The following is a 16,178-nucleotide window of genomic DNA, read 5'->3' on the forward strand; positions in this document are numbered from 1 at the left end:
TTTTGAGAGGAGGAAGCAAGAGGTCACACTTCCGCTGCACGTTTCTTCGGGAGAAACGCTGGCGGGTAATTTGAAGAGCTCGAAATCTCAGAAAGTGCTGACCCAATGAGTTAGAAATTGCGATGGGGTCCACTAATGAATCAATTGCGATGGGGTCCACTAATGAATGATGTGCGACGGTGAGCCCAGAGACTGGGGAGAAACTAGGCGCGCCTGAGAACCGTCTAAGCCGACTCCAAACTTCGGAGGAGGGAGTGAAGGTGTTAAATGAGCTAATAAAGAATTTCCAGCTTGCCTTCTTGCTATCGCGGATGACACGACGGCATCGCGCTCGGAACTGCTTATAGCGGATACAGTTGGCCAAAGTAGGATGGTGGCGGAAAACGCGGAGAGCACGTCGCCGCTCACGCATTGCGTCACGGCATGCCTCGTTCCACCAAGGAACTGGGGGGCGCCGGGGCAATTCGGAGGTGCGTGGTATTGTACGTTCCACAGCTGTAAGAATATCGTCTGTAATATGAGTGACCTCATCGTCGACGCTAGGAAAGTGACTGTCATCGAATGTCGCTAGAGACGAAAGAAGTGTCCAGTCGGCCAGGGCAAACTTCCAGCGTCTCGGGCGCATATATGGCAGTTGAGGCTGCAGTCTGAGGACACATGGAAAGTGGTCACTCGAGTGTGTATCAAGGGCGAACCATTCGAAGCGCCGAGCTAGCGGAACAGTACCGACCGCAAGGTCCAAATGAGATAAATTTGTCGTGGAGGCAGACAAAAATGTAGGGAGCCCAGTGTTGAGGCATACTAGATCCATTTGGTGGAAGACGTCTAGCAAGAGTGAGACACGTGGTCAAGGATGTGGAGATCCCCAAAGCGGGTGGTGGGCATTGAAGTCCCCAACCAGCAAATAGGGGGTGGAAGCTGACCAAGAAGATGAAGGAGATCAGCTCGTGCCATTGGTGTGGACGATGGAATGTATACAGTACAAAGAGAGATCGTGTATCCAGAAAGGGAAAGACGGACGGCGACAGCTTGGAAGGAAGTGTTTAAGGGGATTGGGTGATAATGGAGAGTATCATGGAGAAGAATCGTGAGTCCTCCATGGGCTGGAGTGCCTTCAACAGAAGGGAGATCATATCGGATGGACTGAAAATGAGGGAGAACAAAGCAGTCATGGGGACAGAGCTTTGTGTCCTGAAGACAGAAGATGACCGGCGAGTAGGATCGTAAGAGGATAGACAATTCAGCCCGATTGGCTCGAATGCCGCGGATATTCCAGTGGACAATAGACATAGGGTGAACAGAAAATGGAGGAATGTGACCAAGGGTGCTGTCAACCCAACGACTGCTCAGAGCTTGCGACCGACAGCATGGAATGGCATTCAGCCGAAGGCAGAAGATCCTGATCCATAGGTTGTTCAGGAGCAGCTCCCGCCACCAGCGATCGGCCGGTTGATCGGCCGCCAGCAGTGCGCCTCGGCGACACAGAAGACGGCCGAGGGAGATTTCCGCCAGGTGGTGCTGTAGATGGGACACGCCTTGGCGGAGAAGGAGGTGAACTGAGCTTCTTTGTAGCCTTCTTGGAAATATGATGTTTAGATGAAGGAGGAACCGATGGTTGGGAAGTTGGGGTACGAAAAAATCTTCACGAGTATGCTCTTTTTTCGAAGTCTTCGTGTCTGACTTTTGGGCTCGAGATTTAGCAGAACCCGATGAAGGGTGAGAGAGTGGGCAGGCGAAAGGGGTGAGGTTGAACGGGTGATTTTTGCGCTGGCCTATCTGACGATCGTGTCACTAAAGGTGAGGTCGCAAGTCTGCGCGGCCGCCTGCTTTGTTGGCCGAGGAGAAGCAAGGACAGTGCTGTATTTTCCTGTGTGAGGCACGGTGGGTTGTCGACTGGCGAATAATTTTCGAGCAGCAAAGGTCGACACCTTTTCCTTCACTCTGATTTCCTGGACGAGCTTTCCGTCCTTAAAAACGGGGCAATCTCGAGAGGAAGCAGCGTGGTCACCCATACAGTTGATGCAGCGAGGGGATGGAGGTGGACAAGCACCCTCACAGGCATCCTTGCCACATGTAACACATTTGGCCGGATTGGAACAGGACTGGCTCGTGTGATTGAACCGTTGACACCGATAACAACTCGTAGGGTTTGGGACGTAAGGGCGAACGGAAATTATCTCATAGCCTGCTTTGATTTTCCAATGGGAGTTGAACTTTGTCAAATGTCAAGAAGACAGTGCGGGTTGGAATGATGTTCGTGTCAACCCGTTTCATAACTATGAACAGCCGTTACGCCCTGGTCAGACAGGTAGTGCTGAATTTCTTAATCAGACAATCCATCGAGGGAGCGTGTATATACGACTACATGCGAGGAATTTAAAGTTCGCTGCGCTTCAGCCCGGACGGGGAAGGTGTTGAGTAGAGAAGTACGCAACAATTTTTGTGCCTGGAGGGCACTGGCTGTTTCTAACAATAAGGTGCCATTCCGTAATCGGGAACAAGACTTTACAGGACCTGCAATTGCGTCGACACCTTTCTGAACAATGAAAGGGTTGACCATGAAGAACTGTCTGTGGCTGAGACTCAGTGAACTTACGCTTGTGGGCAGACATAGTGGAAGGTGAGGAAACCATTGCGGAAAAATCCCCCATGATTACCGGCGTCTCCGATGGCACGCTCCTCCCATGTGGGGGCCCTCTCTGAGGGCACTCCCGCCTTAGGTCATTGTTCAAACCTCAGGTCACACCTCCCGACAAACGGACGGATGGACCAATCGGCACTTTCGGAAGGTATCAGCTCGGTTAATCACCCCTCCCTGGGCCTGGCCGTTACCGGGGGGTACGTACGTGTCCTACCTGTCTACCCAGGGCGGGGAATTACGCGTTACCCTGTCACCGGCTACGCACAAAAGGCGTGGGTCGGCCTTCAGACACGCACAGGGAGGAAGAAAGGGAAAGGAAAGAAGAGAGGTCTCAAATGCCGCAGTGGAGAAAAGGGTAAGGAGAAGAAGTAAGGAAAAGAGAAGGACAGAGGAAGGAAGAAGACATACAAGCAAAGAAGGCGAGGAATGCGTTACATTAACGAGCGTCCGTCTCCGGACGTAGGGACAAACCATACTCCCAGATGAGGAGAAATGGAAGGAAAGAGCCAGAGGTGAGGAGGAGGAGGGGCGAAGATAGGGGATGTTGAAGGATGCGGAAAGGGAAGGTATGCAGCCCGTAAAGGAAGGAAGGCCACATTAGCTCGGGGTCCCGTGCTCGCTACGCACGTATCCACAAAAGAGTTGGACTGCCTGGGGGGGGGTGGGGGTGGGGGTGTTATGCTGAGTGTAGACAGGGTGCAACATATCCGCGTAAGACAAAGGTAAGATTCCGAAGTAGTCAAGAAATACAGAATTAGTTGATAGATATATCTCGCTACAAGTACAGAATTAACTAAGACCAGAACGCCAGGTAATGAGTCTGGTGATTGAAGATGTACTAGGATTTTACGCAGGTTTGACTAAGCCAGGTGATATTGTCACAGTGGGTGGGTCGGGCATTGTACTGAACCCAATATACCAGGTGGCCCACGCAAGCCGTCCTCTGTAGTTCTGTTTTTCCCACAAGCGTTAGTGCGAGAAGGGTCGCCTCGTCACTGCTGTCCAGAGGAGAGTGGATGTACAGGAGAAACTCCGAGCTTAGCCGCCATCTGCGTGCGTTTTCCTCCTGGTTGTGCTTTGGTAAGTTCGCGTGGCGTCTGTGACGCCACCGTCTGGCACGATAACGCTTCAAGCAGCAATGTGTCGAGACATGCTTAAGGAGGTCACGACGCAGAAAATGTAAGGTGAGCTAATGATGTCGTACTGGCACCAAATTTCACCACAATCCTGCCAATGCCATCGTAGACTTGACAGACTCTTCACACCCCATTTCACCCATTTTTTTGACGCTATGCGATGGTGGTCAGAACCGCGACGCCCAGCGTTGAAATCACGAGTTTGTTTATGTGTGGTCCAGGGAAACATTGCAGACATACCACCGTTCAGAATCGGCACGGGAAGACCGTAGTTGGTGGCATAAAGGGTGTCAGTGTAACCACTTCTTTCCCTGGTCCACTGATTGCCACACATTTCGCGGTCTAAAACGACAGTTCGCATTGCGATGGCCAACAGGAAGACTTTATTCACAGTCTTTGGCACCGACACCCTCGGGCATTTCAACCCTTCTGTAAGGCCACTGCGGTGCTGCATTACCATCAAATGTGATCGTGCCCGTTGAAGCGCAGCCTGAATTCAATTTTTACTCTTGCCTACAGATTGTTAACGCTAAGGACCGTTAGATACCGTTCAACGAAATTTAACGGGATACGAAACAGCTAAGGTTTCTTATTCTTCTTCAGCGCTCCTATTTTTGTGTCGTCCTGCGGTGGAAACACGGAGGAATACGAAATAGCTGCGAAGAGCTCCTCCAAGACCCATCAGTTTGATAAAATTCTTGGTGACACCCGCCCACCTTTTGACCCGCCAGGTTAGCCGAGCACGCTAACGCGCTCCTTCCTTGGCTCCTTCCGGGTCTAGGATCGAATCCACCCGGCGGATTAACGACGAGGGCCGGTGTGCCGTCCTGCCTCAGTCACATGGCTCGTTGACATCTGAACACTTTCGCACTATTCCATGGATTACACTAGTCGCAGACATTTGGGGTACACTAATTCCTTCCCGGGGGGTACGGGGGTTGTGGCAGGGTGGGCATCCGGCCACCTCTTCAACTAACATTGCCACATCCGATTAACCATGCCGGCCCTGCGTATCCACAGGAAAAACGGCACAAGCAAAAGAAAGAAAATCCACCCACCTTTTATTGATAATTTGAAAAAATATACCTGTACCGACAGGATCCGTAACGAAGTCTTAGTTGCTTGCAGACTAGCTATGCCTTCCATAGTCTCCTATTCCGAATGACCTATCAGGTGTAAGAGGAGCAGTAGCGTAGCCTGCCTGCAGTTTCTCTGTACTCTTGTCGTGGATTCTGTCTGTACAGATACGTTTTTAGGGCGTTCAGCGAAGGCGGGTGGGTGGCACCCAGGGTTTTGACGAACTAGGGCTCCTAGAAGGACCCTTTGCCGTATCATTCACACATGCGTCAACATCGCGCACCCTGTGAACATTCCACAGGTTTGTTGGTTCATTTGGTGGAAGAAACGAAACAGCGAGGTTATCTGTCTCATCGAATCAGGGAAGGATGGGTAAGCAAGTCGGCGGTGTCCTTTCATAGACCCATCCCGGCCTTTGCCTGAACCGATTTAGGGAAATCACGGAAAACCTAAATCAGGATGGCCAGACGCAGGACTGAACCGTCGTCCTCCCGAATGAGAGTTCAGTGTGCAAACCACTGCGCCACCTCGCTCTGTAATGCCACAGGAGCACGCGGAATAGGAGTGATGAGAAAACAGAAGCATCCTCTGCTGCTTCAGATCACTTTCGTGTTTCGTGGAATGTTGTTGAACGGTCCCTAGCGTTTCCACGAGAGTAAAAACAGCGGTCGCAATGCACTCTAAAGGGGTTGGATCATGTTAAATTGATGTGCAGTCCCACGAAATCCTTAAAGGTTAGGATCGTCCGGAGGTTATAAGAAGCGTCATAGGTTGTCAAGAATGTCATTCTATTGCTCATCGCACTGTGAACTGTCGTTTTCTGCCACGAAATTGGTGGGAATCAACACCACAGAGAATGGGTGGTTTGATTGTCGACTTTCATGCCACCTTCTAAGGCGTTTTAGTGTCGCTTCTGAGTGGCTGTTTGAAATATTTTCTTAGGCCACCCACAACAACACAGTGCGATTTCAACGCTGGGCATCTCTGTTCTGTTCTCAATCGCAGAAGTCAGAAGAGGGATGAAATGGAGGTAAGAAGAGGTTTGACGACCTTCCTATCATGTTACATGTCCACGTTAGCTTTAGGCAGAATTGTGGCCAAATTTGGTGCCAATTTGTTGTAATTAACCCTCCTTACACGTCACATGACCTTCTGGACTCTTTCTTCGCATGTATCAACAAATTGCATTTTGATCCTAGTCCGCTGCCGCTGCCGCCACCGCCTCCACCGTTGTTATTGCTTCTTGTCGATAAATCGTCAGTCATATTAGAGACTGAAGTGTTTGGCGGAGGATTCTAAAGTAAAAAAGGTAAACGATGAAACTAAAGCAGTGCCATTTGGATTCGAAGCTGCCACCTCAGCCCGTTACCCAAACGCTACCGCTCGATAGCTGTTCTCATCTGGTATTCAACAGGCTAGTAAAATGATTTATCTCTACTTCTCGGAAGTGCTTGAAGCACATCGTCGCAGAGCAGCATTTTCTACAGTGAAGTAAGTACTACAACTCTACGAAAATGAAAAAATCGGTGACACGTTTGGTGCATACTTAGTTTGTAAGACGAGCCTAAAGAAGTTATTAGTGACAACCTCATACTCTTGATCAATTTGTTAGAGGAACCAATTAAAACATATGATTAATGACATAACATGAGTGTTGTAACAACGGAGTTTTGAGTTTCTTGAGAGCTGCAATGTTATTAGTGTAAACAAATGTTCAAAATGCTTATAAATTTTATGATGCGTAGTCCAATAGATTAAGAATTACAGCATACACCTCAGTTACACAGCTACTCATCTTATGGCAAGTTGGTTATTACCTTGTAAACGAAAATATGTTTAAGGTAGTTTTGATATATACACCCAAAGATTTGGTTTAGCACTTGTGGATCAAATGGTTCAAATGGCTCTGAGCACTATGGGACTTAAATTCTGAGCTCATCAGTCCCCTAGAACTTAGATCTACTTAAACCTAACCTAAGGACATCGCACACATCCATGCCCGAGGCAGGATTCGAACCTGCACCGTAGGGGTCGCACGGTTCCAGACTGTAGCGCCAGAACCGTTCTGCCACCCCGGCCGGCCTTGTGGATAAAAAATGGGTTTAACACTTTCTTTTAAGTGTGAAGTATTCTTGTTTTGTGTGTTATAAATCCTTGAGGCTCTCATAACCATGGTGTTATGGAGCAAAATGTCTATCTTAATGTAATTCACACAAGCCTCCAGAGGTCACATGTGAGATAACATTTGCCTTAACAAGTTATCTCTGATATATAAGCTAAACTTTCTAGACTACACTATGAAAGTTCAATCACAAAATTCAGTTTAGGCCAATACACACTATCTAATGTTTCCCATGCATGGATCTGACTCCGTCCTTCAAACTCTGAAAGGAACAAACTGCTGCACACACACAGACACACACACACACACAGACACACACACACACACAGACACACACACACACACAGACACACACACACACACACAGACACACACACACAGACACACACAGACACACACACACACACACACACACACAGACACACACACACACACACACACACAGACAGACACACACACACAGACACACACACACACACACAGACACACACACACACACACAGACACACACACACACACAGACACACACACACACACACAGACACACACACACACACACAGACACACACAGACACACACAGACACACACACACTTAGCAACATGAAGAAGGAACAGCCGAAATAATAGTAAACAACACAAACATAATCGTTACCGTTGAAAATAGATGCTGCAGCAGCTACATTCGTCGCTGTGGTGAAATCTTTGAGGTTGGGTGTCCTGTGACAGCCTGCACTTTGTACTCTGTTCTCACAGTCTTCGTCGTTGCAACACTGCGGTGTATAGCTACAATACTGTGCTTTGGTTTCAGACCCGTGTTGTGTCCAGATGTCTGTGACTGCCGACTCGAATTTGGAACCTGTGGCAGTGATACATGTGGTACTGGTTTTATGCTGTGGCTCCGCTTCGAGTGGTCGCCCTGCACCGACTGTGACCGCTTCGAGTGGTCGCCCTGCACCGACTGTGACCGCTTCGAGTGGTCGCCCTGCATCGACTGTGACCGCTTTGTGCTACTGGCCAGTGACGACACCGAACACTTCGACGGGTCGGCCTGTGTTGAATGGGACCACTTCGAGTGGTCGCCCTGCGTCGACTGCGACCGTTTTGTGCTACTAGCCAACGACGACACTGACGACTTTGTTGGGTCATCCTGCATCGACTGCAACCACTTCGACGGGTCATCCTGTGTCGAATGCAACCGCTTCGTGCTACTGCCCTTCGACGACAGTGACCACTTTGTTGTACTGCCCTTCGACGACAGTGACCACTTTGTGGGATCCGCCTGCGATGACAGTGACCACTTTGGGGGATCCTCCTGCGATGACAGTGACCACTTTGGGGGATCCGCCTGCGATGACAGTGACCACTTTGGGGGATCCGCCTGCGATGACAGTGACCACTTTGGGGGATCCGCCTGCGATGACAGTGACCACTTTGGGGGATCCGCCTGCGATGACAGTGACCACTTTGTGGGCTCACCACGAGAGGATAGTGAACACTTAGAGGTATCATCCTGTGAGAGTGATTTCCACATTGAACTGCACTGGCAGAGTGATTTCTTCACTGAATCACTCAGCGGCAATGATTTCCACATCTCATCACACTGGCAGTACCGTTCTGAAGCAGACTCGCGGTGTGAGGATGGTAGGTATGATCTCCGCTGTGTTGTTGAGGTTTTAGGCGCTGCTGGCTGCATTGTTGACGTCCGTAAGTGTTGATGAGATGTCTCCTGGAACAGTGGATTTAACAACATTTTACTTTGCTAAATGTCCCTTCAGTGTCACAAAAAACCAGTCAGAGAACATTTATATTATGGCGTATATCAGTGATAAACATACTAAAAACTTATGCACAACTTCACATTCTGACTTTCTATTAGAACTTATGACGAATTCGCCACAAAGTAAACGTATTTTATAGCAGTTTGAATGAACAAAGTAACCAAATACAAATGACAAGGTGACGAAATTTGAGGGTTCAATTAACTATATCAGCTGTTTAGTTAATATTAATGTCCGCATTTTATGTACTGATCACTGAGGTGTTTCCTTAAGAATAAGCAATTCTACAATGAACTATTTTATTAGTTTTGATACAAAATATGATTTCATTGTTTTGGAGGACGTGAAGGGCTACCCTCCCTCGTAAAATCTCTGCAGCGAGATTATACCCGGGAATGCAGATAGCTATTGATTTCGTACTGTCTCAGATTAAAAATATTGCCTGAGTGAGCCTAAAACACACAAAATGTTTAGTTTCTCGATAATTAACGTCATAAATAACTTAAAGTAGTACATAAAAATTAAAATATGAATATAAATAATTATACTTGACCGTAAATGGCCAAGCCCAAGTCCACACAGCATTTTAGTAGTCCCAACAAAAACCGTTACTTCGTGAAATGAAATTTACTTTGATAAAAGCACTGAAACTGTCCGCACTCACGTTTCTGGCTCACTGCTGTTATGAAAGACAGGAAGACGCGAGCTACTCAGTCGATGATCTGCTCTGTTCGAGCACTAATTCATCACAATCTTTTAAAATCCGTACTACACTCGTACAATCATCGCTCAATATAGAGGAAATAATGTCCTCAGTTCAGCTTACAAATAACACGCATTTAAAATATGGCAAACTGTTTACTGACGCCACATTCTTGAGGATATTCGTAATATAGTTAGTTACTTGTTCCACTGATCAATCTCACGGTAACCGTTATGATGTGGAATGTGTGAAGTGCATAAGAAATGCAAACATGAAGGATTTTTAAGAAAGCTTAAAATCCGTGTCACTTACCCAATGCCCTTAGATAGCACAAAATACATCTCGTAGTTATAGATTTATCTACTCCTATTCAAAAATTCCTCTGTGGTATAGGAGTTATCAGATATAGTTTCAATTTAATTTTAAAACTGTTACTGATGTTTGTCAGACATTTTATTTCACCTGGTAATTTATCGAAAAGTATTACAGCAGCGTATTTTATCCCTTTCTGTGTCAAAGACAGGTTAAGTAGAGGATAGTGTAAGTATCTTCTGGTATTATAATCGTGAATGTTACTGTTTTTAAACTGGTCCATGTTGTTGAGAACAAATTTAATTACTGAGTAAATCTACTGGCTCTTGTAAGAATTCCTAACCTTTTAAAGAGATGCCTACAAGATGTGCGGCCTTGAGCCCCACACATTATTGCTATCACTTCCTTTTTGAGCAGTGAATACTTTTTGCCTAAGTGTTTAGTTACCCCAAAATATTATTCCTTATGACATCATATAGTAAACGTATGCAAAGTATATTAGCTTGCTAATTTCTATATCATCAAAATTAGCAATTATTCTGATAGCAAAAGCACCCGAACCTAGTCGCTTTAGGAGTTCCAAAAAATGAATTTTGGAATTAAGATTCTCATCTATATGTACACCCAAAAACTTAGTATGCTCTACCCTGGCTAACGACTTTTGTTGATGAGATATTTATTGAACAAACTGTACTCCTTGCAGGAGAAAATTGGATGTACTGTGTTTTTTCAAAGTTCAGAGCGAGCCCATTCGCAGAAAACCAATCAATAACTTGTCCAAAGATGTTATTTATATCATTTTACATAGCAGTTTCTTTCCCTGGATTAATAATAATGCCTGTATCATCCGCAAACAGTGTCAGTTTAGCTTCATGTTTCAGATAAGAAGGGAGGTGATTCACATATATCAAGAACAGAAGGGGGGGACATGATCGAACCCTATGGAACACCTAATGTATTTTTTTTGTGGTTTTAGGGCGCACAACTTCAATGGTCATTAGGGCCCTGACTACGTTCAGAATGCACCGCGAGGCATAAGTTTAAAACAAGAACGAAAAGGGAAAACACGATAAAAGACAGACTGACAGGCATAGGATTAAAAAACAGCATGATCAAATGTCCTTAGTGAGGTTTGTCAAATTGATAGAACGAAGAACACGAGCAGCTGCTCGTGGGTCATCCGCTAAAACGGCATCTAAAGTACATGGCAGGTTAAGATCGAGACGCAGTGCGTTAAAATCCGGACAGGACATTAAAATGTGGCGGACCGTCAGCAATTGCCCACATGGGCAGAACGGCGCCGGCGCAGCCGTCAGCAGATGGCGATGGCTGAACCGGCAGTGTCCAATTCTTAACCGGGCCAAAACTACATCCTTCCGCCGAGAAGGGCGTGAGGACGTCGTCCAAGCCACGGGAAGAGGTTTCAAGGCCCGAAGCTTGTTGTCTGTAAGGGCAGCCCAATCGGCATGCCACAGCAAGAAAATGCGCCGACAAATAACCCTGCTAAAATCTGACGAAGGGACACAACAAGAAGCTGTCCGAGGCTGGAGGACCGCAGCCTTGGCCGCGGCATCTGCAGCTTTGTTCCCAGGGATACCGACATGGCCAGGGACCCACATAAAGCTAACCGGAGAACCGACGTCCACCAGCTGCCGAAGAGAGCGTTGGATCCGGTGCACGAAAGGGTGAACCGGGTACGGATCACTGAGGCTCTGGATAGCGCTCAGGGAATCGGAGCAGATGACATGCAGAATGTCGGTGGCGGCAGATGTAAAGAACAGCCTGGTAGAGGGCAAAGAGCTCAGCTGTGAAGACCAAACAATGGTCATGGAGCCGGTATTTGAAACTTTGTGCCCCGACAATAAAAGAACACCCGACCCCGTCATTGGTCTTAGAGCCATCTGTATAAATGAAAGTCATATTGATGAACTTCGAACGAAGTTCCAAAAAACGGGAGTGGTAGACCGAACCGGGGGTAACCTCTTTTGGGAGCGAGCTGAGATCAAGGTGAACGCGGACCTGAACCTGGAGCCAAGGTGGCGTGTGGCTCTCGCCCACTCGAAAGGTTGCAGGGAGTGAAAAATTAAGGTGTTGAAGGAGGCGACGAAAGCGAACTCCAGGGGGTAGCGGGGCAGAGACATACAACCCGTATTGACGGTCGAGAGAGACGTCAAAAAAGGAACGATAAGACGGGTGGTCGGGCATTGACAGTAGCCGACAGGCATACCGACAAAGCAGTATATCGCGCCGGTAGGTGAGTGGCAATTCGCCAGCGTCAGCATGAAGACTCTACGGGACTAGTATAAAATGCTCCGATCGTAAGTCGTAAACCCCGATGTTGTATGGTGGTGGTGGTTGTTGGGATGTTTAAGGGGGACTAAACAGCGAAGGTCATCAGTCCCCCATTCCAAAATCAGGCGAGCCGAAAATCTACGGAGCAGGTAAAAACCAAAGGGGGAGGAGACGACCCCCCAGGCGCTAAAAGAACACAAATGGAGCAACAAACATTACAGACAAGAACAGGACAGAGGAACACCAGACAGAAAGAAGCAGAAGAAAGGAAGACGGCCGGAGACTGGTTGACTGACCACGAAAACAAAAAAGGGAAAGAGCCAACCATCTCACGGCACACCAGAACAGCAACAGACACAAGGACAAAAGACACAGAAAAGGAAAGGTGCAGGACCTCCCTAAATCGAACCATAAAACGGACTACCACGGATAAAATTTAAAACGGCATCAGCCATGGAGGCATCGTCAGATAAAACCAAAGCCAAAGTGCCCGGGAGATTAAAAGATTGCCGGAGGGTGCGCAGTCGAGGACACTCCAGCAAAATGTGGCCGACCGTCAGCCGGGACCCACACCGACACAAGGGGGGATCCTCCTGACGCAACAGATGGCTGTGCGTCAGGTATGTATGGCCGATGCGCAGCCGACACAGGACTACCGAGTCCCTGCGAGAAGCCCGCAGGGAGGAACGCCACACATCGGTCGTCCCCTTGACAGCCCGCAGTTTATTCGGGGCTGTCATGCCACGCCACTCAGCAGCCCACATCCCAATCAGCTTACGGCGCAACACCATCTGCTGGTCGCGAGCCGTAAGGCCGACCTCCAAAGCCGGGGCGTCGATCGCCCCTTTGGCCAGCCTGTCTACACGTTCGTTCCCTGGGATGCCAACATGACCGGGCGTCCAAACCAGGACCACCGAACGACCAGAACGGGCAATGGCGGAAACAGTCTCCTGAATGGAGGACACCAGAGGAGAGGAGGGATAGCAGCGGTCGATGGCCTGAAGGCTGCTCAGGGAGTCACTGCAGATGACGACGGACCTACCTGAGCAGAAACGCATATGCTCAAGAGCGCGCAATATGGCCACCAGCTCTGCAGTAAATATACTGCAGCCAGCCGGCAAGGAGCGTTGCTCAACATGAGCAGCATGAGCAAAAGAGTAGGCAGTGCGACCATCAACCAGGGAACCATCAGTGTAGACAGTCTCACAGTCCGAAAATGAGGCGAGGAGAGCAAGAAAACGGCGACGGAGGGCCACAGGCGGAACCGAGTCCTTGGGTCCCTGTGCCAAGTCCAGACGGACGGACGGCCGGGACAAACACCAGGGAGGCGTAGGTGCACGGACCCGGAAGGGAGGCGGAAGAGGGAATGAACCCAATTCCGACAGCAGGGACTGAACGCGGACAGCGACGGAAAGCCCAGACCTAGGTCGCCGTTCGGGCAGATGGAGGACCATAGCAGGGAAAAGCAGGCGACGATTGGGATGATCTGGCGAGCAATGAACGTGGACAGCATAGTCGACGAGCAGACGATGGCGGCGAATCCGCAGCGGGGGAACCCCGGCCTCCACGAGTAGACTATCCACGGGGCTGGTGCGAAAAGCGCCAGTGGCAAGCCTAACCCCACAGTGGTGTATGGGGTCTAACAACTTCAACACTGAGGGGGACGCAGACCCATAGGCCAGGCTCCCATAATCAAGCCGGGACTGCACAAGGGCTCGGTACAACCGCAGCAGCGTGCAGCGATCTGCACCCCAAGACGTGTGGCTAAGGCAGCGGAGGGCGTTGAGGTGCCGCCAGCATTTTTGCTTCAGCTGAGTAACATGAGGAACCCATGTGAGCCGGGCATCAAACACGAGTCCCAAGAAGCGGCAAGTGTCCACCACTTCAAGCAGGTGGCCGTCGAGGTAAAGTTCAGGATGAGGGTGGACCGTCCGACGCCTGCAGAAGTGCATAACTCGAGTCTTGGGTGCAGAGAACTGAAAACCGTGAGTCAGAGCCCATGATGCTGCCTTGCGAACGGCGACTTGCAGCCTGCGTTCGGCGACTCCCGTAGTCGTGGAGCTAAATGAGATGCAGAAGTCGTCGGCATACAAAGAAGGAGACACCGACGACCCCACTGCTGCAGCCAGACCATTAATGGCCACTAAAAATAAGGAGACGCTCAACACCGAGCCCTGCGGGACCCCATTTTCCTGTATGTAAGAGGAACTAGAGGTGGCACCGACTTGCACCCGGAAAGAGCGGCGCAATAAAAAGCTTTGAATAAAAGCCGGGAGCCGACCACGAAGACCCCACTCATGCAATGTGGCGAGGATGTGATGCCTCCATGTGGTGTCATACGCCTTCCGCAGATCGAAAAACACAGCAACGAGATGCTGACGTCGGGCAAAGGCCATACGGACAGCAGATTCCAGCCGCACCAAATTGTCCACTGCAGACCGGCCCCGACGGAAGCCACCCTGGGATGGAGCGAGGAGACCGCGCGACTCAAGGACCCAACACAAACGCCGCCCCACCATTCGTTCGAGCAATTTGCACAAAACGTTGGTGAGGGTAATGGGACGATAGCTGTCCACCGCCAGTGGGTCCGCACCGGGCTTCAAGATGGGGACAATAACACCCTCTCGCCATTGCGACGGGAACACGCCTTCGCTCCAAATGCGATTAAATATCGCGAGAATATGTCTCTGGCAGTCCCTGGAGAGATGCTTCAGCATCTGTGCGTGGATGCAGTCCGGTCCTGGTGCTGTATCAGGGCAATCGGCGAGGGCAGCGAGGAATTCCCTCTCGCTGAAAGGAGCATTGTAAGTTTCAGAACGACGCGTGTGGAACGATAATGGCGTCTGCTCGGCCCGCTCCTTGAGAGAGCGAAAGGCGGGGGGATAAGTTGCAGTCGCAGAGCTCGTAGCGAAGTGCGCAGCAAGGTGTTCAGCAATGGCGGCAGCGTCCGTGCACACAGCGCCGTCCAAAGAGATCCCAGGGACACCCGTAGGGGTCTGGTGTCCATAAATCCGCCGTATCCGGGACCACACGAGCGAGGGGGAAACACGGGAGCCCAAGGAGGAAACATACCGCTCCCAGCACTCCTGCTTACGCCGTGCAATAAGACGGCGGGCGAAGGCACGGAGCCTCTTAAAGGCGATGAGGGTCTCCAGAGACGGGTGCCGCCTATGACGCTGGAGAGCCCGCCTACGGTCGCGAATAGCCTCAGCAATCTCCGGCGACCACCAGGGGACAGCCTTCCTCCGAGGGAGGCCAGAAGAACGGGGGATGGAAGCCTCGGCCGCTGAAATGATGGACGTGGTTAAAACACGAACCACCTCGTCAATGTCACCCTGTGGGGGAGACTCAATGGTTGCAGCGGAAGTAAAAGCTGGCCAGTCAGCCCTGTGGAGAGCCCAGCGGGGCAAGCGCCCAGAAGAATGACACTGGGGCAGCGACAAATAGATGGGAAAATGGTCACTACCACACAGGTCAGGGTGCACTCTCCAGTGGAGGGATGGGAGAAGGCCAGGGCTGCAAATAGAGAGATCGATGGCCGAGAACGAGCCATGGGCCACACTGAAATGCGTGGGAGCACCGGTGTTCAAGAGGCTAAGGTCGAGCTGAGCCAACACATGCTCCACGGCCCGACCGCGAACATCGGAGACAGTCCCACCCCATAGAGGGTTGTGGGCATTGAAATCACCCAGCAGCAAAAAAGGTGGCGGCAGTTCGGCTATCAGAGCAGCCAGGACATGCTGTGCGACAACACCATCAGGTGGAAGGTAAATACTGCAGACGGTGATAGCCTGTGGCGTCCACACCCGAACAGCGACAGCCTCTAAAGCTGTTTGTAGAGGTACAAACTCGCTGTGAAGAGAGTTAAGGACATAGATGCAGACGCCACCAGACACCCTTTCATAAGCTGCTCGGTTCTTAAAATAACCCCGATACCCACGGAGGGCGGGGGTTCGCAGTGCTGGAAACCAAGTTTCCTGCAGAGCAATGCAAAGGAAAGGATGACGGCTGAGAAGTTGGTGGAGCTCAGGTAGATGGTGGAAAAAACCGCTGCAGTTCCACTGGAGGATGGTATTAGCCATGGATGGGAAAGGCGTGAAGGGACTGGGGAGGCAG

At 49.9% G+C, this 16,178-nt stretch overlaps 1 protein-coding gene across 1 annotated transcript in view; it reads left to right on the forward strand.

Annotated features, from left to right (window-relative positions):
* LOC126183976 (trichohyalin-like) overlaps positions 1 to 8,692 on the forward strand; it is a 46,746-nt gene extending 38,054 nt beyond the window's left edge. The window contains exon 3 of the mRNA XM_049926326.1: positions 7,731 to 8,692. Within this exon, the coding sequence (XP_049782283.1) occupies positions 7,731 to 8,692 (962 nt within the window). The remainder of the gene's footprint in view (positions 1 to 7,730) is intronic.
* The last annotated feature ends 7,486 nt before the right edge of the window (positions 8,693 to 16,178 follow it).

The sequence above is a fragment of the Schistocerca cancellata genome, chromosome 4, assembly GCF_023864275.1.
Source record: "Schistocerca cancellata isolate TAMUIC-IGC-003103 chromosome 4, iqSchCanc2.1, whole genome shotgun sequence".
In the NCBI taxonomy this organism is placed as follows: Eukaryota; Metazoa; Arthropoda; class Insecta; order Orthoptera; family Acrididae; genus Schistocerca; species Schistocerca cancellata.